The sequence below is a fragment of the Sturnus vulgaris genome, chromosome 3, assembly GCF_052056855.1.
Source record: "Sturnus vulgaris isolate bStuVul1 chromosome 3, bStuVul1.hap1, whole genome shotgun sequence".
NCBI lineage: Eukaryota > Metazoa > Chordata > Aves > Passeriformes > Sturnidae > Sturnus > Sturnus vulgaris.
This window is the reverse complement of record NC_142245.1, coordinates 60,057,535-60,081,184: the sequence shown is the minus strand read 5'-3', so window position 1 is coordinate 60,081,184 and position 23,650 is coordinate 60,057,535. Positions and strand designations below refer to the sequence as shown.

At 37.8% G+C, this 23,650-nt stretch overlaps 1 protein-coding gene across 8 annotated transcripts in view; it reads left to right on the top strand.

Moving 5' to 3' along the window:
• The window catches only part of EYA4 (EYA transcriptional coactivator and phosphatase 4), a 137,146-nt gene that overhangs the window by 81,510 nt on the left and 31,986 nt on the right, over positions 1-23,650 (top strand). For 7 of the 8 annotated variants that reach the window (XM_088161765.1, XM_088161770.1, XM_088161769.1 and 4 more), the window contains exons 4-6: positions 10,629-10,753; positions 16,852-16,944; positions 22,740-22,806. In XM_088161765.1, coding sequence (XP_088017891.1) covers positions 10,629-10,753; positions 16,852-16,944; positions 22,740-22,806 — 285 coding nt within the window. The remainder of the gene's footprint in view (positions 1-10,628; positions 10,754-16,851; positions 16,945-22,739; positions 22,807-23,650) is intronic. The other variant, XM_088161767.1, reaches the window with a different exon arrangement.

Genomic DNA, 23,650 nt, shown 5'->3' with positions numbered 1-23,650 from the left:
GCAAGTCTGTGGGAAGGTATGTTTGGCAGAGCTATGGAGAAAGGCATATGCAGTGCCCAAATAAATAAAGCAATTCCATGGATCAACTTTTTAACAGAATTATTTATTGTGTGGCGCGAGTGCAGAAGAGGGCAGAGATGGAGAACATCCTGTTTGGTGAATTCTGTTTAAGTTCTGTTTCAATTTACAACTAAATCTCTGTCACTTTAATTTTTAAGGGTTTTGGGATTTTATTTGCTTTTCAGTGTAGAAGTAATTGGCAGGTGACTAGACATAAGATCATGTTTTACTCCTATGTTATTTCAGGCTTATGTCTTATTTTCCTTCTAATTATGTAGATTAAATTAAATAGAAAATAAACCCCTGTGCTCTCAAAGATGTAGTGCTTTTCATGACTTTCTCAAAATAGTACCAGAGAAGCACATTCATCCCTCTTAGCATTTCATTATTGTACCATGTTTCCCAACAGCAATATTTAAACATTTGCTGAGAAACAAGAATAAATGTATTATAAAAAGCAATCATGTTGTTATGAACATCTCACACCCTGCCCTGTCTTGAAAACCAGGCTCTTGGAGAACCAGTAGGGAACCTGTGCTAAATGCAGTAAAGTTGCAATCTTGCATCTGCAATAGGGGCGTGGGTGGACATAAAAACCAGCAGCACTGCAGGGCTTGTTTCCTGCTACCTTGTTTTTCCCTTGGTACTCGGACAGAAGTGGATATTTAATGATTTTAAAAGGCTAAGCATTATGTCAGAAGTCTCGGTGAGATCGAACCGTTTGGTGTAAGCCGTGTTTTGAGCAGGGGAGCTATAAAGGAGGGTAACCAGCAGAGAGGCTGGTTCCCAGGGCTGCTGTGTGTGTGCTGGGGCACTGAGCGCTGGGCTGGTGGCCCTGCTCCTGTGGCTCTGGCCAGGCAGGCAGGTATGCCCTGGCCTGGGGGCTGGGTTATCAGCATGCAGGCTGAGCTGGAAATGGAGGTGTTACAGATTTGCAGCTGCTACCTGCCCCTTCTTGTGGCCCAAGGGGATAATTCAGGGGAGGGGAGCTGTACCCCATAGTTCTCATCGACATGTATTTATTAACTCTTAGAAAAATCACCTACTTCACCCCAAATGAAAAAGGTGTGTATGCTTTAAGTTTCAAATTATAAAATAACTTGGGGAAATCAAACAGCAAAGCAAGATGAAGTGCAGTCATCATATCAGTTGCAAAGAACAGCCAGCGTCGGTGCATTTATCAGAGCATCATTTTCTCTCTTGCTCAGAATAATGGAATTTGTTTTGAGTGTAATTAACTATGCAAAGTTCTTTTAGATTCTTCCAGACAATAAGGTCATCCTGGGCAAAATGACAAGGGATGTGTGCAGCACCCCTAGTGTGCCTTGCCATCCAGCTGTGCCCAGCTACACCTTACAGTGATCAGATGCTGAAGCAGTTAAGGCATCAGGCAGTCAGCAAGCTGCATATATTTGTTTTATTCTAAACCAAACTCATTGTTGGGACTGTGATTAGAGAACAGAAATAATTGCTTTTGACACAAACTGTTTTGGAGCCAAACATAATGTGCTCCACATGAGGTAAACTACAGAATATTTGTCTTGGGAGCCAAGATTCAGATCAGGTTTAACTTATAAGAGGAACTTCACTGTTAAAAGTGAGATGTGTTAATGTTTCCCACGTTAAGACTGCTTGCCAGTAACTCTCTCTGTATCATATTTACCAAGGGAAGTTTCAGAATTTTTGCATTAAAATATGAATAGAGCATGAAAACTACACAGTTTTGGCAACTTCTGTATTCTGCCTAGTCTGTCATCATAACTCATCCTTTCTGGAAGCTGGTGTGGTTCTTGCAAGGCCCCTGTACTGGTGGCTAAAGAAATTACATTGAAATGAGTTATGGTCACTCTTAATACAGCACACCTGAGAGAGCTCTCTTGCTTTGGACATTCCCTGGTGAAGAAGAACCATGTTACAATAACTAGTTTGAAATAAAACAGACATTTCAATTTATGGTGAGTCAGACACAACCCACCCGTTGCTCTTTTTTAATGAAAATATGAGTTCACACTGACATCATGCCGTCCGGGTTCTACTGAAGCCAACAGCAAAATTCCCAGCCCTTCATCCCTGATTTCTCAATTTCATATTTGCTTAAATATTGTCTGACATGAGTACAGTTGACATTATTGTATTTAAATTCATAATATTATCACTGCAGTAAGCAGTGTCATTTTGAAGGCTAATCTGAAGGACAGATTAGCAACAGGCAGTAATTGGCAGAGCTGATCATCTCCACATTCCTCTGTATAGATGAGAAACAGTCTCTGTTGCTCAAATCAGACTCAAAACCACCAGAGAAGGACTTTGTGACATCCTTCAGTCATTGGGTTTGTTACCTGTTCCTTATGTCCAGCCAGGTCACCCGTCAGAGATGTAGAAGGGACTCTGAATTTCCAGCAGATTTTTCAGATGTGACTCTGAGCAGTTGCTCTGCAGAAGTGGTGGCACAGGGGGGAAGGCCACAGGCTTGCTGTTTGCATTCCAGCCATCTCCACAGAAGTGTTTGTTATTTGTTTATGACACAGCATATCATGTTGTCAGAACCACAGCATTTGCAAGTGGCCGTCACATCTGGAAGTGATCAGAAGCTGTTGGGTGAACTGTGCTTTGAAAATGTGGCCCTGTGATCCAAAGACTTGCATTTAGATCTTATGTATCTGTAAACTGGTAGTTTATATTTCATGTAAGTTGGATACTTGACAGCTCCCCGTGGAACTGTGGTGTCATTATCACTTTTGATTTACTTAAATACTCATATAAGGACTTCAAAAACTACGTTAGCTTTTTTTTTTTTTGTAGTAGTTTTGTTTTGTTTATTCGGGGGCTTTTTTGTTTGTTTTTTGTTAAGTAGCGGGTGACTGTGTACCTTTATGTGTTTTCTATTCACATGCCCATTTCTATTCACTGCACAGGCCAGTCACTGTGTGGAGTAAAAGAATTGAGCACTCAGCCCCTCTTTCTGCTATTTCTTCCCTGATCCTTGACACTTACTAGTTTGTATGTTCTCTTTCTGGCTCCTGAAGTGGTTTTCTCCAACCAGTTGCCTTTTTCCTCATGAAGATGGGAATTATCTGTTCAAACACCACATTGCCTCTTTTCAGATACTTTCTCCAGTGACTGGAGTGTAAACCCTGAGCTAAAATTGCATCCCATCAAAACTGTGGCTGTCACATTTGGATAGCCCAGAAAAGAGATCTCAAAGACTGGGATCCAGCTGGCCAGAATATATTGTTCTGCATAGCTTTGCCTTTTGTATGTGCATCGGTCTATAATATCAGAATGGAACAGTTTCCCGTATAAAATTATCATTTGCTTTCATCAACTCAAACCAATTTTAAACTTCCGAGTGGAGAGATTATATGGAAGAGGAGTACATAGGAAAAAAGCACCTCACATTACTTCCCTTTTCAGCCTGCCTATTTCCCTACTCTGAATCTGTGCTTTGTATTTGAACAATCTCCTGAGCATGGAAAGGGTGAGTTGGAAGTTTATGCTGAGGTAAAAAACTTAGTAAGTTCCATTCCTCCTGATTTATCTTGGGTTTTATTTATTTATTTTAATCCTTGTTGGCTTTGGACAAGTTGGCTATGTGTCCAACAAGAGAATCCAGAAATGGCTCCTAGGTATTCTATGTTTTATCCAAAAGTGTGGAAATCCATATTAATTTTAATCGTCTTTTAATTATGACAGGGAGATGACATTCATTCCCAATAAAAGTCAGAAAGCAGTGAAAAATTATTGTCATGTGGATTTGTGACCAACTGAACTGCACTAGAATAGACAGTTTTCTGTGGTTTTCAGAAAACCACATTAAATTACATTAAACTGAAATAAAATGTCTCAGTCAATCAGAAACAAGGGAAACCATGCAGTTACTGACTTTTAAGCAAATAGTAGTTTTCAGCAATGATACAACACAACAATCCAAGCTGTCCAAATTCATTGGTATGTTTAATCATAAGAGGAAAACTAAACTCACTTTCAGGCACAAGAAGAATGTAACAGTTTTTCTTTTCTGACAAAAATAAACTTGAATTTTTAAGCAATTATCTTTCATAGTATTTAGTCATATCTTCTCACTAGAGTCACAAAGAACAAATACATATATCTGCAGTGAGAAAAGAGGGAAGCATATGTTTAATAAAGACAAAGAATATCTGACACCTAATTGTTAGGAAGCACAGAGAAGCTCAAGGTGGCACAGGGTCAAAAAAGGGAGGGTGATAGGAAAAGCTTAACTGGGGAAAAGGGAATGGGGGATGGGTAAGAAGCTGCAGTGCTGTTAAAAGAAATGTCTTTTTCTCTAGCTGTGATTGGTGTCAGGGGGTAAGCTACAATGCTGGCCTTTGTCACCAAACCTGCTCGGCCACGTTCTCGGCTGAGCCCTCTGCATCAGGTGCATCCCAGGCACTGACACTGTCTGCCTGTCAGACAGCTCCTGTAAAGTAATACTGTCTGCATGAGGCTTTTTCTCCTGGTATTAGACTTGAATAGCCAAGTGAAGAACAATAGGCAGGAAAGCAAAACTGAGATACAATCACAACTTGTGCCCTTTATGCCCCAAAGAATTACCTAAGGAGTCCCATCCTCTGCAAGACAAGGAGCTTATTTGAGATCCAAAAAGCTATTAAACAAAATCAGGCATTTCTGAATTTTCCTCAAATTATTGTTCCTTTGTACTAGAAGGACCCTCTCCATAGTGCAGTTATTGCAATAGCTGGGTATGGGTTCTTTTCCTGTGAGCTCGAACTTATGTGCTGAGAAGCTGCATGGTTATACTCAAGCTTGTAATGAATAGTCCATAGGGAGTCTGGTACATCCCTTTATACTTGCAGTTTTGCAAAGCTCAACCCTGTAATTTTTTTTTAATTACCTATGTGGTATTCCTTAATATGGTAAAAAAAATTGGATGTTTTAATTCTTGGTTTCACTAAGTTTCCCTCTCTTTGATACCCTCTGTCTGACATTGGTTGTAGATTGATGAAAGTATTTTTATTCTCGAAATACCAGTGTGACTTTACTTTTGCCTCTTTCCATTACTTTTTTAATATGAATGTTGACACTGTACTTTCAAACACATAAGAAACAGAAACTATACAGCTATCATCCACCTCCTATCCCCAAATGATTGCAAAAAGTCTAGCACTTATTTTCTGAATTGCTAAAAAGAAGAAAAAGTAATAAAATAAAGCTCTGAGGAGCATTTGCTGGTTTTATCAATATAACGTGACATTATTTTACTGTTTCTTAGCACTGTATTGCTTTACAAGTCAAGAAAGGAGGCCTCAAGGAGAGCAGGAAGGAGGTCTTGTTAGTGTCCAGTACTATTATTTGTTTTTAAATCTGGCAAGCTTCCAGAACTTGTGTGTTGGAGGAGCTTTTGCGATATTGTGCCTAGAATAGCAAAAGTTCTGCTATTTTGGCCATCTACTAAGCTTGAGAAGATCTATAGGTGGGCTTGATGAGCCAGGGAAAACAAGAGGGATAGTTGTCTCAATGGAACAAATTTATTTCATTTGTTGTGCTCTTCCTTCCTTACTTTTTACAGAGACCAAAAAATGACAAAGGCTGCCATAAGCAGTGTAAAAGCACCTGGAAAAGAAAATATTAACTTATATTTTGGGGTTGATGAAATGATTGGAAATCTGAAACTTTGTTGCAGATTTTATGTAGATTGGACAAATGACATTTGTGTATGTGCATACATTTTGATTGTTTTTGTCAGAATGAAGGCTTGTATGAGCTAGTTCAGACTGCATATGAAAGAGAGGTAAGCTCACTTGTCCTGTTCAGAACATGGCTGAAAGATCTGCCAAAAGAAATTTATATGGGAAATGGAAAAAAAATTAATCCACTTGTCTTCAAAACAGTGTAGTGTTTTCTGAGAGCTGAGTTGATACCAGCTGGAAACAAATTTAGCCGAGCTTGAACAGGTCTGTTTTCCAACTTTCCTATTGGACTAAAAGTTAATTTGAAATAAAGGGAAAGTCCCTGTTTGCTTAATTTCAGAACCTCCAGGGTAGCTGATGACTTAAATGGACAGGACTCCAGATTTCTGTGATAAAGTATGGAATGTTTAAGAATTGGTGTTACAACAGGAGGAATACAAGGAAAGAAAAATAGAAATAGTAATACTAATACGTATTTTTGCTTCAGTAAAGTTTAGTGAGGTTCTGCTAAAGAAATGTATGTGGCAAATTTCCTATCAAAGAATTTTAAACACTTTAAAAATTTTGGTACGATTATTTGCAAACTAAATTAAATGATACAATTTTAAATAGCCTCCATCTAGTCCTTCTTTCAGTTCTCCTGTAATTTGGATTTGCTTCAAATTCTGCACAAAGGAATTGGTATTTGTAAAATGTTCTGGTTAGGCTGAGATTTGAAGTACTTTGTTTTCATGTTAGAATATTTATTTTTTTATAAATCTTTGATAAATTGTTTTTCACTTTTGATCTTATTGGTAAAAAAGCTTGAACTGGATTACGAAGCAAAAATTTTACATTTTAAAGCATCATGTCTTGTAAGAAAATTATGTAAATATGTTCTGCTTGTAGAATTAATAAATAATCAATGGAGTTACAAGCTATGGAAAGACCCAGCTTTTAGCCCACCTTAATGATAGTTAAACTGGAAATGCAGATGGATAACACAGTTATAGCAAACCAGATTTTCTGAAAATAAATTTTATGCCTGCTGAGGAAAGGCAGCACACAAATTAATATGTGATTGTAATGAAGGGGTAGAAAAAAGAAGAATTTTAAAAACAACTGTAGAACCAAGGCTTGAGCTTTTTACCTTTAAAACAACACAAGTGAATGCTCTACAGAATTAGTGAGATGCAGTTGTCAAATGGGGCGATCATAATTAGTCCTACTTACACCTTCCTGTGTAAATTTGTGTTATGGTGCTGGGCTGTGCACTGTGATGGTCTGGGGTGAGGCACAAGTTCAGTTCATCCACTGGTAAAGATGAGGGTGGAATTTGTCTCTTTGGATACTGTTCTGTGATGCCCTTCTGAGCATAGGTTAACCCTTGAAAAGATGTAGCTTCAAACTGAGGAGCAGAAAATGCTCTAATGGAGAAGGCCCAGAATCCCCACACAGATATATTTTTGATTCAAACCTACTTCAGTTGGGTAGGGTTGTTCCATAGGTTGGCGTTAAAGCCCACTGGGATCTGGGAGACTCTTCTGGGAAGTTTTAGACTTTTCCAATAAGCCTCTGAAATGATCCATTAAGCATGTGTAAATACGAGCTTTCAAAGACTTTAAACACAGCCAAAGCAGAATAAAAGACAAATCTGTCTTGCCAGGTTTCAGGTTTTTGCTCAGAAGCTGGGAATAATACAAACTTTCTTCAAACAGTCAAGAGATAATTAAAGCACCTTCTATCAAGCATTCCATTTCCTGACAAAATGTATCTTTTTATACAATGTAGAATTTTACTTAATTATCCTAAAAAGCAGTTTGAGACATTGCGCCGGGGGTGGGGGGGAACTAAAGTTCAGTTATTTGGCTGGCAGAGAAACAAAGAATGTAAAAAAAAATAGTACAGTGTAGCTTTTAAAGTACCTTTAACAAAAAACTTGATTCCACCTAAATTGGAAAACACTGCAATTACTAGGGAGCAGTCTTTAATAAATAGCTGCATAAACTTAGAAGTATTAATTACTCCTTCAGAGATTTCTTTTAAACTTTTTTTTTTAGTGCAGGAAAGCACGTACTGAACCTGAACCTGCTTCTGATTAAGTCAGTGAAAGCAGGACTCTGATAAACATTTAGTTTGACAAAATGAATTCAAGATGTTGGAATTATTTTGTCCACTTTACTAAGCATTTTTTTCCTGAATCCTCCATTCACTGGAAGATAAGATATTAGTATGTCTGTTACAACTTCCTGAGAATTTTTTAGGCTAAAGGTAAACTAAATGTATCCAAAAAAAGTGAATTGAATTATATGTGTTACACAGAAGGTACCGTGCACTTCTGTAAATAAATCACATAGGGATATATTAAAGTAATCCCTGTACTTGTTCACACAGGATGGAGCACCCAGGATAATACAATGTATACACATGGTTTTGTGAAACTTTTTATTGGTTTGGATATCCTTTTTATTCTTAATAGACTACCAATAAGTACAAGATGTCTTTTACTCATGCAGAAAAAAATGTCTATTTGTGAAGGCACTACTTTAAAAATAATTTTAGGTAATTAACTTGCAATGTCTGCACATGGAATGCCATTTGTTACAGAAAATAAATTAGGATGATAAAAATACTTGTCTGCACAGAAGCTTTTGTGCTTATTTGGAACAAAAAGTATTCGTTTTACAAAATTTGATTGTTTATATTCTTTGCCAAGAAAATGAGAGTTAGTGGACCTAGTTTTCTGATTGTAAAAAATCTGATTTAATTAAGAAAACCTGATTCATTTGACTGTGAAAAGTGCTTAAAATGAATACTTCTTAAAAAGACTAGGTAGATGAGCCAGTGATTTTGCTTCTAAAATGCCGCTGAAGTGTTTGCATCTGTGGCGATGATCTATACCTGTCTGAAAAGAAATTAGGAGAAAATTAGGGGAAAGAAACACGTGTGAACTTTCTAAGTTGGAACTGCCCATTCAGTATCTGTGTGCTGATCATACTTCAACAGGAAATCGTGATATTTAAAACTGCCAAGTGAACACGTGGGGAGCATTACACTGTATATGCAATGAAACACGCATTGTTTATTTTGTGTAGCATTCTTCTGCTCCCTTAAATACATACAAGATGGAAACTCATAGACTTTTTTTAACCTTTAGCTGCTATACTTGTACAGAAACTGCTAAACAAAACCTGGCAGACTTGTAAACAAACTGACTTCATTTTATTTCATCTAACACTGATCACATTTCCAGTAGACAATAAATATAATGCACTGCTGACAGATGTGTAGAAATGTATATACAATTAGATGAAGAAATCGGGTTCAGTGCAGTTCAAATCTCAGTTTATGCCTTTGCATTTCCTTGAATATGGCTGTAAAATTCTTACCTGCTGATGCATGGCCTGCAGCAATACCAGTTTTTCTCCTGCTCATCCAGAGTGCTGCTGGGCAGGCTATCCTGCCAGTGGCTTAGCCAGTGCATCTCATTATTGATTCAGGCATTTACTTGAGTAAATGGGATTCTTTGTTTCATGTGGCTTCAGGTAAGGCTTTCATTTATTTTCCCAGTTGAGATATAGTATTTCCTACATTTTCTCGAATATATTCAAGACATGAAAGCTCTGAATCTCTGTCTTGGGTTAAATGAATGTAATGTGAGGGAGTAAATCATCCAGGAGACCAGCAGAATTAGGAGCACAAAAGCCAGATAATTTCATTTTCTGAAAGGGAAAAAAAACAGCCAGCAGACCCATATTTGATGGAAAGGTAGTGGGGTTTTGTTTGTTTGTTTTTCCACAGAGGAGGATGTGTGGAGCACAGAAGATAGGCAGTTTCAAAGTGAAACTTGAAATAAAGTCTTGTGTTGGATATTGCCCTTAACGATTTGCCATTGATTGTCCTGGTCAGAATATGAATACCTGGGAGCTATTTTATTATGGAACCACCTCAGCCTTCTACAATGTAATTGGGCTTTTACATCCTCTATAAGACAATCTTTTTGTTGGCCTTTGGATTATACATATGGTAAATCGTTCTCTTCTTACAGATGGGCTGGCAGTTTTGCTTATATATGGCAAAATTGTTTCTCTGGAGAAAAAAAATCTGTGTAATTAATATATAAATGAAGCAAGGAATAGGCGAGCACACACTGCAAATTGGATTGCAATTACCGGTCTAACAAGAAATGTTCCTTGTCTGCTCTGTCTTTGTCTGAGAAGGACAGATCTGTTGTCACTGCATGAAAGCCACCTACAGGCGCCCCCAGTGTAACTGTGATGCTGGAATTCACTGCAGCATAAATCCACTTGAAATTTTGCAAGCTTCCCAGAAATTACGCGGCAGGAAACAAATATCAAGTGATCCAAGAAGAATATATACATTTGTAGAAGTGAAGAATTTTCCAGATGTACATGAAAGTTCTGTTCATTCACTTGTATGGTCTGTTCCTGTAATTCAGTGTGGATGCAGTAACTGCTGGTCATTGGAATACAGATAATGAGAGGCAGAAGTTCCTGTCTTGGCTTTCTGTGTAACACCTGACTTTTCACCTAATTTCTCAATTTTCTTCTGAAAAATACCTATATACCTGAATTTGTTCATTTATCTCTCCATCTGTCTGTCCATATATGTCCACTACCTTCTGCACAAACCCTGTGGTGTGTTTGAGTGGCAGTTTCATAAGCCTATGCCACTTCATAATACCTAAAGGAAAAGTGGAAAATAGTGGCATTGTTGCTGTTACCTACTTTCTTAGGTTTGGTAAAAAGCAAAGATGTCAAAGGAACCTGTATTGATTTGTTAATCTGCATGCATTGCAAACTCTCCATATATATTAAAAAAATGTTATTATAGAAAATGCAGATTATTTTAGATAGTATCACAGTGCATTAATACTGTCACCTTGGTTTTTAACAGGTCTATGGAAATGCAGGATCTAGCCAGTCCTCATAATCTTGTTGGAAGTAGTGATGCACCAGGTAGTTCCAAACTGGATAAATCTAATCTCAGTAGCACATCAGTCACAACAAATGGAACAGGAGGTAAGTATAAGACACAGCTGGCACACAGAAAGTTTTGGCTAGTTTTTAGCCATATGCATTTTTTACCATAATTTCAAGAATGACTGTATACCCGTTTGTAAGTCCAGCAGAAATTATGAAAAAATGGCAGTCACACAAGTGTAAATTTCTAATTCCAACATCATTTCTTTGATTTGCACCAACTGAAGTAAGAACTGAAGGCAGAACTGAAACAAGGTGCAAAGGTGAAATAAGGAAAAATTTTGAACGGTTGATTTGAATACAGTGTTAAATGTTTGCTTATACCTTATAACTTACAAAACAAATTGCATTTTCTGTGTCATATTTCCTTGATAGTAATAATTTACTCTTATACCTTGAGTTACATGTATTTATGTTAAATTAAAATCACTATCAAGAGAAATGCATCCAAATTAGACTTAGGTGATTTTTTTTGCTGATGAATTCCATTTCTTGGGAGGTAATGAAAGTTTGTAATAAAGAAATTACTAGATTTTCCTCAGCAGTAGCTGAAGTCATTACTGCTGTGTGTAATACTGTAGGTGCAGTAGTGCCGTGCAGCTACAACACAGATATTCCAATGCTTTCAGATAACCAATTCTGCCATAGCAGTGGGAGGCAGGGTGACACATTCTGAGGTACAGCCCATGAAAGTGACACCATGGATATGATTCAAACTAGAGTTTCTTTTTTAGAGTTTATACATTACTGTCTATTTTAACAGTTGGTACTAAGAAATTTTTTTTGTTTTTTTTTCTTTCTGGCCACAAGGTAGAGCATTTTATTCACTTAGTCCATTTAATTAAAAGTCTGTCAGTGTCAGCAAAAAGGGGATGTACCTGGGAGGATAACTGAGCTCTGCAAAGAAGGGCTGCACCATATTTTTTAAACAGAATTCTTATTTCAGCATAAAGAGAAGAGAAAACTTCAAATGTGCTATTAAAAACACTAGTACCTGGATGCCTCTATATTATACAAAGTGCATAAAGAAACCAGTTAAAATCGTACCCATAAAACCAATACAGTTCCGTTAAAAGGCCTGACTTAAAATGACAAAACGCTGATTTGCCTTGAAGGCTATTCATTTACACTGAACAGACATTGGGAGAATGAACTGTTGTACCATTCCTGTTCTCAGGAGACAACATGACTGTGTTAAATACTGCAGACTGGTTGCTGAGTTGCAGTACTCCCTCCTCTGCAACAAGTATGAGAGACCCTGGTACAGTGCATGCGTGTGTGCTGTGTCTCCATGGCTGCTGTGTGACATCTCTCTCCCTTTGCTCTGGTCTTTCCTTATGCAGTTTGAATGTTCTCATGGAGTTCCCCCTCACCCCAAGCATTTTTTCCCTACCCTTTCTCAAAGGCTTTTCCCACAGCCAGAAAAACTGTTAGGAAGTTGCAACAAGTAGTTATCTTACAATTGCTTTGAAAGTCATTTGATGAGCAAGGAGAATTTAACCCGCTTATAATTAGCTTAGCTGTCTACATGCTCTGAGTGACTGGGATTGTCTTGTGGTGTTCAGCATTGCTGGGAATTGCCAGTAGTCAGCATTGGTGGAAATCAGGCCAATGGAATTTTCATAGAATGCCCATTTGCTTTTCTTTTAAGTACAGTGTTGCATGATTACCTGAGCACAAGTCAAGGATGACAGTATTGTTCTTACTCCTACTAAGACTTCCATTATTAATCAAAGCTTATGTCTAATGTGCTGCCACATGTAACTTGACACTTCACAAAATATTGGCCAAATTTTCCAAGCTGTTGTTTTCACTTATGAGTTTCCTGACATGTATTATTAATTGTCATAAGTTGTAAGGATTAATAATAACACTGTATGTGACATCATGGTAGGACATATGGGACTAATCATAGGTGTAAACATGCCTCACCATGTTTCTCTACAAGTCATTACAAAGGTACTTAAGTTGTGCAGGTTTGGAGTAAAGTTAGGAAGATTTCAAAAACGGCCTTCTAAAGAACCCCTCAGAATTAGCTTGCCATAAAAAAAAATTTACCAAAAAAAGTTGACTTGAGCACAAAAGATCATTTGCACTAGAATAAGTCATTTTATGTGAATGCTTCTGCTCAGTTACAAGATTTTAAGTTCAAGGAAGACTGAGATAACTTGGTCTGTCGCCTCATTTAACTATTCAGCATGTTCAGGTAAATATGGAAGGTAACAATTTAAGTACTAATTATTAGTAGTGAGGAAATAGAGTGTGTTAAGTATTAAATCTGATTTTCCATAGGCAGTAGAATGCTTAGAATTGTGCTTCTGGTTGAGTATATTCCCAGGAAAACTTAAGGCTTGCTGAAAGAAAGAGGAAAATCATTCCTGTGACAAGCTGTGTGGTTTATTGTTTTACATGAGCTTTTAAAATCAGGTTTGTTTGCTGTAACTTCTGTTGCATTTGCTTGTCATCCTTCATGCATACTATTAGCACCTCTTGCCCCTAAAACTCTGCATTCATTTTCAGTTCTTAACAGAGAAGAAAGCTTTAGAGAAAATAAAATAGGGGTCAGCAGAGTATCAGTCATTTTGATCTGCTAAATCCTTTCAGCAAGGTATACTGTAGAAGCTGTTGCTTATTGGGAGCTGTATTCTGAGTTAGCCTTAAAATGATGAAGTTTGGACGAGATACCTGGAGGTCATTTGGGCCAAGCACTGCTCAGAGCAGAGACAACTTCACTTTATGTCACTCAAGGCAGCACTGAATTTTCCTCCTACATCTGACTGGATTTTTCCCTCAGTGCAGCTTGTATCTGTTCCCACCTGTTGTTTCCCAGGGCACCTTTTGAGGTGAGTGTGCCTTTGTTCTTTGTCATCTTTGCACCTTCCCATTAGATAGCTGCAGGCAGCAATTAGCTCTCCCCTCAGCCTCCTCTTCCTAGGACAGAACAAACCCAGCCTCTTGTGTCTCCTTGTACATCATGTGCCCCAGCTCCTGATGATGCTGGTAGCTCTGCTCTATCACCCTGTTGTCAAGCTGGCAGCTAAGCACACAGCTGCTTGCTCTATCCCAGCTGTAAGCAGAACACGGGCAGTCTTCACTGCTAGCAGCACTCAAATGCATTCCCAGTTAGAGATTGCTTTTCATTTTATTTTCACTCTTTCAATATGTTAAACAAAAAGAAATATTAGTTCTCTTCAACTGATGTTAGAATATTTTGCTTTTCCTAAGTTAGCTTTGTGCTTTTCCTCCTCTTTATTTAATGACATACAACATAAAGAAAAATAGGTAGTAGTCAAAATCTCTAGCTACACTGAGGAAGGACCTTGATGAATTCCTTGCTATCATAAAATCTGAATGCAAAATAGTAGAACTGTTTAAAATCAAGCACGTATAAAAACACTTTCTATAGGTATTTTCCAACAAAACTCGGTGCCAATATAATGTTTTTCCTCAAGTTAAGTACAAGAGAGGGTTTCTTTTGTTTTAGATTATTTGCTTGACAAGGAAAGAAAAAAGATGGTGTCTATTTGTGCTGATGGCAGTGCAGTGCAGCTGGCATTAACCAGAACTAGACACAATTCTAAAGTAAACATTTCAATTCCTGACTGAAGTTTTTGTTAAATATAACAGTTAAACACATACTGCCTTCTTGGATGCAATACTGAACATTTGTAGCTCACTGTGGACACTAGTGAAATACCTTCTTGAACAGAAAGAGATAAAGGTACTAAAAAGTACTTTTTTTTTTCATGTAGGTAGATGCCCAGATTTTGCAGAAGTACATAGAGGCATCCATATGTAGTAATCAGCAAATAAGTTAATTAAGATACTTTTGATACTTCAGGCAACACTGCATGTCCCGCATGACTGAAAGGTTTAGTGGAGGCCATCATTTTGTGACAAATTACCCCTGAACTTTTTATTGATATGATGAAAATTGATCATTGATATTATATGAAAATAAAGTCACATCCTTCTCAAATAATTATAGAAATGGGAATTACTGATTACTCTATTATTCTTAAGAATTACTTTTTTCAATTTGGGTTGTTTTTGTCAAAGCCTTTTTTTTTTTAAATGAAAAGATAATAGGTAGCAAAATGAGAAGTGCACAACAGCTTGAAAAAATGTGGCAAAAATTCTTCTGTAATAATTCCATATTGAATTAATATCCTGCTGCTTGCAGGGAGACTATTCGGAATGGTAGTTTTATGAAAGAGAAACAATAATGAAAATAAGTTTACATTCAAAAGACACACATTCAAAAATTCTTTTATCTCAGACAGTAAATTGAAAGATACAACTGTATAACTGAAACCAGAAGGTGCTTCTTGGTTGGTTTGGGACTGGTGCACCACTAATGCTGCAGGGCACTCTACCAGTCACAGAGACAAATGTATCCCAATTTCTCTTGCTTGATCCAAGCAGGATTCCCTCTGAGTTCAGTACAGGTCACTTGTAGAGTTGTAGGCATCAGCAGTGTCCCATGTGACTTCCTGAAGTAGGATCCATAAGGCAGTGTGACTGGAAATGGGATGTGATTTTGTAGGAGAGATAATTCACAGGGCTTCTCACAGGAGCTTTGCTGGTAGCTGTGCAATTTCTAATGAGTAACTCACGGTGCTCACAGGCACAGGGAAGAATAGCAGAATGGGTTTGTGGGTGTTGTTCTGGACATTTTACCCACAAGGAAACTAAGTCCTTTATTTAACTCATGCACTAGCTTTTCCTCTGCAGACTGTATGAGGGACAGTGAACTTGAGGGCAGCTCAGGCAGTCCTTGGGCTGAATCAGCCTCTGGAAGTACCTCTCTGTCCCAGCTAAACATAAAGGGAGATTAGTAGGCACCTTTTATATGCTTGATTTAGGTGACTTGAATCTGAGCCACTGCCAGCTCAGAACATGAAATTCCCCCCTTTCCCATACTCTTGCCAGTGCAGTCAAACATGGATTCAGTGATGTTGACAGATGAGAGCTTTGGTCAGCTTAGCTGAGGTCTCTCAGGTAACCAGCTGGCAGAGCATACCTTTCCTTGGTGTTTGTTAGACCTGCTGGGGGGCTCTGCAGCCTGGCTGTAACAGCAAAAGCTTCTTCACAAATCCCAGGCTGTGCCTTGGAATTCAGATACCTGGCATACAACAGTGGTAGTTGTTTGTGCAGGCCTTCATTGCCTCTTCACTCTGTGCCCCTGGGCACCAACCTGTGATGTCCATAAGCATGTGATGGATGTCCATGCCCAACTCTAACTGACCTACATGAAGAAATGGCATTGATATATTGAGGCTTCCACATTTGCCAGTCAGGCAGCCAATAGGAGCTGCAATGTGTTCTCTACTGCTGTTTCTTACTACATCAATTGGATGGGTGGTTCCCAAATTCCATTACAAAAGTCCATGCCAAATGTTCTGTCCAGGTAACATATTAAATTATAAAATCTGTATTGCCTCTGTGGTGCTTTTTGTGCTTTCAGTTACAGCTTGGATGGTAAGACTGCATGATGATCATCCCTGAGAAATAAATTTGAGTTCAGAGTAGACCAAACTGTTTGGTAATCTCTGAGTAAGAAGCTGACTTGTCATGGCTGTCATGTGTGTCCTACTCTAGTTCTTTTTGGCTCTTTTTTTCTTTCAAACTTCTCTCTTCAGTTATGGAAAATTGCTTGCTGGTGACCTAGCTCAAAAAGGCCCCCACGGACTCTGTAAAAGTGGAAAGGGAAAGGCAGCATGCTGGCTGGCACTGTGAAAGTAATTTGCTTCTATATTCGCATGAAGCCATATTATAATTGGTCAGGCAAAATTATTTTTGTTATGTGCTACATCCCTTGACAGCTAATGTTTCCTTCCTCTGTGCTGCTCTTAGGGAATTGTTAGAATCAATTAGATTTAGGTTGAAAACTCCCCAGAAGATATTCCAGTTGCTAAAACCAGTAGCTGGATGAATGCACAGATACTGCAGAGCTGTGTAGATAAATGGGAATTCCTGTCAGATTCCTGTCAATTGTCTCAGAATGGTGCTAGAGCAAAGGTTGAAGCTGTTGCACGTGTGCTTGTTTGAGCTGGACTACCACTAGTGAGACTGGCATGAGGACTCCAGTACAAACCTAGAAGTAAAATCTCATGTCTACTTATTCTTCTATGTAGTGTCTCTTCTTGCAGTCAAAACAGAACCCATGAACAACAGTGAAACAGCAACAACAACTGGAGATGCATCGCTTGACACTTTTACTGGGTCAGGTAAAGCCATAATTAAATGATGTTTTGTTAGATGTACATTAATGCAGCATTTAATAACCCTCATTAATGAACATTTGCATGGAAGCAATCTTTACAAAGCTACTGCAAAATATTATAGTACTTTATGCATAATAATAATAATAATATAATTATTATAATAGAATAAAATTATAATAATAATGATAGAAATAATAATAGTTTTTTTCATTTTTGTAAATGAAACTCAGCAATTTATGTGAGGTGTGATCTTAAAGAATGCCCAATAATGATGCCTAAGACCACTGATGTTTGCAAAAGTCTCAAAATAATACTGTTATTATGGTACTGTCTTTTTTCTCAGCTTTTTTCATACTCTTGTATGATATTAAAAAAAGAGATTGTATTTGTAACAGCCATGCTAATTAAGTTTATTTAATTCAAATATTGAAGTTTATACCTTGGTGCTAATCTTTTTACTGCTACTAGCAGTGTGTTAGTTTAAACAGTGACCAGATTGTCCTGTTAGTCTCTTTCCACTGGGATGAGCTACTTTCCTCCCAAGAAAATAGTTTTAATTTAAATAATCACAGGCTTCAATTACTTCTCAAAAAATTCAAGGAGTGGCTTAAGCAGATCCTTATAAATTATTAAAATGTGATGAACTGTGGAAAAGTACAGGCAATCAGCCTTCTAATCAATAAGTAGAATCCTGCTAATAAATATATTAAAAAGGAGAGTAGGGAGAATAAATTTTGCATTGGAAATACCAGTTCAGTGTCCTGACTGAAATGTCACCAAAGCCACGAATCACCACTCCACACTGATGCTACTATTACCTTGGTAGATTTAGGTACTCAAGCCCTATTTAAAATATTTTGGAAATCACAATGTTTCTGTGTAATTAATTTCTTTTTAATCGGGTTTTGGAATTGTCTTTTAGCCATCAGTTAAACCCAAAAATCGGTTATTCAGGAAAGTATTTATAACTAATTTATTGCCTGAAGAAAAGGTATTTTGTGAGATTTAAAGCATTTAATATTTCTGATTAGAAAAATGAAAATATTGTTCTCATTATAATTATACTAAGAGGAACCCTCAGCTTAAAGGCTAAAAAGTTCCATAAAACATTAAACAGTCTGGGCTAATATTTAGCTTTTCTTTTTCTCTCTGTTTTTACTCAGTGCTAAGATTGTATTAGTAATGATTACAAATCATAGAATATCCAACTATATATATGATTTTTTCATTGTTGGTGAAATTTTATCAGCTTCTGCCATTGCATTTAAGGCAGCTGAGTTGTATTCTATAGCTAAGGCAACATTGGAGTGCCAAGAATTGCAGCCTTCAGCTCAGGTTTAGATAGCTAAGTAACAGCTTGATTTCCCCAGGTGCCACTTACCCATCAGCTTCCACTGACTTCAAAAGAAGTCTTGAGATCTCTACACTTTGGATGTTTGGAAAGTTGGTGCCTCAAAAAAAAAAAAAAAAAAAGTTAAAAAAAAAAAAGGCAGGAATTTGAGCCTTGCATAATCCTTTTTTGCCTGTTAGCCACCTGCGTACTCAAAAGAAATACGAACCTGATTCTCAGTTTAGTGCACAAACTCAAGCATTAAATGAGTACAGTCCTTCTCAGTGGGAGATCAATAGCCTGGCTGTCTGGGTGACGTGCAGTCTTCATCATCAGAGCGAGACACAGAACTGCCCTGATAGCACATTCAGGCTTTCAGAAAGATTCAATATGTTGCTTTTGCTCTTGCCTTTTACTTGTGCTCCCAAATCAGACAATTTTTTTTGCTCTAATTTTATGGTAGAAGTGCTAAAGAGCAGTAAAAATTCAGCAAAACCAGGATTTCTCTATTTAGCCTAACTAGTTAGTTGGGAGGTTTAGTGGGCTGCCAAAGACAGTAAATACTGAGTAGTAAACAGATGTCATTTCAAATGAGCCACCTGTGACTGAAAAAATGAGTAACAAAACCCAACACTGAACAGTTTGTTTTTTCCTGAAAATGAGGGAAATATATGTGTTAATCCCAACTATGGCAAAGTCACGATGCCAGCACTTCTCTCTATTTTATGAAATGAGACATGGGTGAAAAAAGAACTCCTGGTGCTGAGACGCATTTGAGAGTCTGCCATGCAGAAATCCTCTCTTCTACCCATTAAAATTGATTTCCCTGCTCCAAGGGCAGTCAAAACACGTGGCCTGTCCTGGAACTGAGCAGAAGGCTCAACAAGCCCTGTGAGGTATAAAGTAGTCATCTCTGTCCCTAATGACCAGCTGTAAGTGATGGTCAAACAGATTGTGCGAGGTATAGGGCAGGAGAGACAGATTGGACTTCACAGAAAACTGTGATTCTGGGAACAGTTGATTGAAAATCTGAAAAGATAGAAGCGCATAGATCTCTTGAATTTAGGGTGTCAGTTCCCCTGGAGGCCTTGCCCTGGCTACTGGGATTGGCGAGTCCTGTTGAGGGCTGCAGGCCATGTGTTACGGCTCATGCTCAGGTTCCCCCGCGCTGCAGAGCTGCCCCAGGAGAGCCTGTGCCTCTGGGCATGGGTTAGCCAGGTGAGGAGTCACATTGTGCACCCCCCCTTCCTCTTCCTCCTCCTCCTCCTTCTTCAAAGGGGAGCAGTCGGTAATTTGGTAATTCGTGTCCGCAGTTCCGTGGTTCTGCAGCACATTCCCATTGTGGGGGCACTCACAGCACTGGGAAAGGTGCAACTGAGATTTTCATGCACTGTGAACTTGTTGCAGCTGCTGTACTGCAATACTGTGTATATATTGCTTACAGTAGTGGCTTAATTTGGGAATTGTTTTATCATTTTAGTGGAGTGGAGAGAGAGGTATTTGAGGTTCTCATTGTTTTTGCTTAGTGTTTATTACACACAGGACATAGAATACAGTTTATAGATATAGAAAACAATTTCTGGAGGCTGTAAAGGTGAAATTAGGGAATGTCACTGCTATTTAATCTACATTTGGTTCCATTGTGCATAGAGATTGTGATGTTACTTAAATGATGTCCTTTTAACCTAATCTTTTTGCACAGAATTTTCCAGATGTGTAATGAAAAAATACAAAAGTCCAGCCCATATCAATGTGCTGAACCCAACACATGCTATTAAAACAGTTAATGGTCATTTAAATCCTCCACAACCACTTTGGCCAGTTGAACTAAGAGTAACTGGTAAGAGCTAGCTGTCAGCTTGCCCCCTCTGTGAAACAACGTTAATGGGGGCTGGAGAGATCAAGGGTCTTATACCTGCCCTGAAGGGCATTCCTCTGGTAATTTCAAGTAGTGGAGTGTTGGGAACATTTGAATTTTTCAGAGAATAAACAATTCTGGATTTTTTTTTTAACATGAGCAACACAAAAGAGCATTTAGCCCTCTTCATATAGTGCCTATATAAAGCACCACAAAACCCACAGCAACCTGCCCCTACCATCTCCTCCAGTGCCAGCAGTCCTCAGAGAAGGGAGATGTTAGGAGGCTATCCAGCAGCCACAGCTGTTGAAGTTTGATAACTCTTAGAATTAGCAGTTTCATCAATGAGATACAGGTGTGGTCCACAGGCACCACTCAGTCATAATGTTCTCTTATGATACATTAATATTGTGCCATAATATTGTATGATATATGATTGTATTACATAATATATATTATAATGTAATTAAATTATATAACGTAATATTCTCTTACAACCGTGTTCCTCAAAGATCTCACAGTCTAAAATGTAGTGGACAAATTGCAGGGACAAGCTATAGAGAAACAGTGAAAAGAACAGATTTTTTAGTCTTGCCTCTTTCTCTTCCTGGCAACTGGTAGTATCATCAGGGAAAATCAGGGATAAAACCAAGGAAATTTAAAACCAGACACATTCCAAAAGTATTTTATCTTCTTATATGAATTTTAAAAAGAAGGTATATGCAGAAAGAATGAAAAGCCAAGCAGGACAGTTTTTGCTGAAAAGTATTAGGTTTTGATAGCTCAAGTGATTTAAATAAATAGTAATTAATTTTTTTGCAGTTTACGTAAGGTGGAGTGGCATGGTAAATGTGTTTTAACCAAATTGATTAATTGATTGAGCTCTCATCCAGCAAATGATGAGACAAAAAGTGAAGCAGTATGGCAAAAATGATCCGATAAGCCGATAATGGATCACTAAAGTTCCTTCCCCTGAGAACCACCAAGGTCACTCTGCTGCTATTGCTTGTCTTTAGAAAGGTCACAGAGCTACAACAGGGAAGACTAATTACTCATCAAGCCTTAAATAACCAAGAGCATTCTTTAGAGTTCTATGAAACAGTTACGTTGATAGAAACAGCCATAGGTTTATCTGACTCTGGGAATAGCTGCCTGCACATGTAGCAGACTGCTCTGTGGGTTGAGCCTAAACCACAGAAAGGCATTCTCAAAAAAACCCACAGAAACAGTATCCACACAAAATGAAATTTAGCAGATTTCCATCACAGGCAAACCCTCCATATCTTTTCAAACAGCAACTCTTTTATGAAATCTAATGGCACATGTTTTAAAAGTTATTAGCCAATTCTTCTTTACTTTCAAGCCGTACTTAACTGCACATTTTAGAAAGAAGTTAATTGTTTTTCTTCTACTGTATTTTCCTTTTAAGTCATACACATTCTAAATGCATTTAAACCATCTTTAAAATTATGAAGTTCTGTGTATGTTCAAAGCAATAGATCTGAGAGACGTTAATTAGGGCTGGATGTAGAAATGTATCATGTTTCATAAAATAGTTAGGAACATAAACCTATTTGTCACTTATAAAATTCTGAATGTTCATTTCTACTACCATTATGAATAACTCAGGAAGAGGGTAGACTTTGAAGTACAACTATGATTGATTAGACTAAAGAAATTCCAGTGCTTCATTGTGTACTACTTTAATCTTTTGAAAAGTGAATGAACAGCAGATGGCCTAATAAAGACACTCTGTATGTTTGCCCGGTATGGATTTGCTCTGAAGGGATTGGTTCAACACTTTAGAGTACATATATTTGGAATACATCTGTCTTAGTCAAGACAGATGGCTAAAGGAAAGGGAAACTTCCAAACACTTGGAATTAATCCAGTGTGAGCACTGCTTCTGGATGAAATTTTAATGGGTTATGACTATTATTCTGTTAGCTTTCTTGGAAGAATGCAGCTGTAAATAGTATAGAACACACAATTTGGATGGCTACTGAACAGGACTGTCTATGCATACTTTAAAATAAAAATGGTGTTGTTAGGAGTTATGTTCTTATTGGCCTGTTTATAAAGAATGGTAGTTGCTTTCCAGTGCTCAATCCAGTATCTTCCATCACCTAAGCTAACTAAAAATAGTTACAACCATATAAAACATGCTTTTCCTATCCAGTATTAAAATTGAACTTCTTGTTAATGTGAGACTATAAAGGTATATATATGTTATTTCAATCCCATGAAATATGTTATATCACAAGATTATTTTTAACTGCTCCTTTTAGTACAACTTGCAAATTTGAAAAATCAACAGTGTGTGGAGCACAGGTGATGTATGAAATACATGCGTCTGCAATATACTCAGAAATGTGTTAGTGAAGTTGAGAAAACGTGGCACACCCATGCTAAAGAGTTCTGCACAACAGTGAAAGATTGGGGATTTTTCTAATTCTTTTTTAAGATGTTGCAGTTGTGGTGACATCTGCTTCCTCGAAAAGCTGTCCATTTCAATGGGTTTCTCTGTTAATGTTGCTTTAGTTCACACTGTGTGGCTGTGCAGGTCTCATGGTGTTTCTAACTGCTGTACTCTTGTTTTCTGTTTTGCAGTAATAACAAGTAGTGGCTACAGTCCCAGATCAGCGCACCAGTACTCTCCACAGATATATCCCTCCAAGTTAGTGTCTGCACCTCTTCTAGTCTTTTATAGACCTTGGCTGTGGGCAGTTTTGTGGTTTGTTGCAAACAAGTGTTCAGCAGGAGAAACAGAGAAAAAGGAAAATTCTTAAGCCACGGTACTGACTCCGGTACTGGCTCCCTCTCCAACTTTTTTTTCCTCGTGTGTCTACAGAGTAAGATCCTGCTTTGTGCAGTATTGCTGCACAAGAAATACCCTTGAATATCAGCGTGCACAACAGAAGTAAAATAATCAGACTATTGCATTCTCAGACATCAGCATATTAACAACATGTGTGGGGAATATATACAGATATATTTTGAAGAAGTCGGTTTATATATAGAAATCACAATTGCATGCACAAGTTGCATACTGGGGGGGTAAACCTGTCCCTGACCCTTCCACAACCAGCATTGCCAAATGCTTCCAAACATTCCACAATCATGAAATACCCTTTCCTTGTCCCTCTCCAATATCATAAGATTTAAAAATCAAATAAATTGGATTAGCTTTTAATCTTATTATTTTTAAGTCAACGGATGTTGTTAGAAATAGAAAATTTCTTTGTGCTTTTTTCTTTGGTGGGGGGGAAACTGAACTTTTGGGCAATCATGCAAATCCAAGAGCAGGAACTTTAGGAAGAAACACCAAATATATTGTATGGAACTGCTGCAGTTGATAGTATATTAATTTGCTTGTCCTATGATCAGTATTGTGCGCAGGGTTCTTGATTCCAGTATGCCATCTGTTTGTTTCTATTCATTTGATACAGCTATCAGTGTGACTTTGGTACAGAGAAAACATTGAATCTAAAGATTCAAGAGTCAATTAGGCTCTTTCAAGT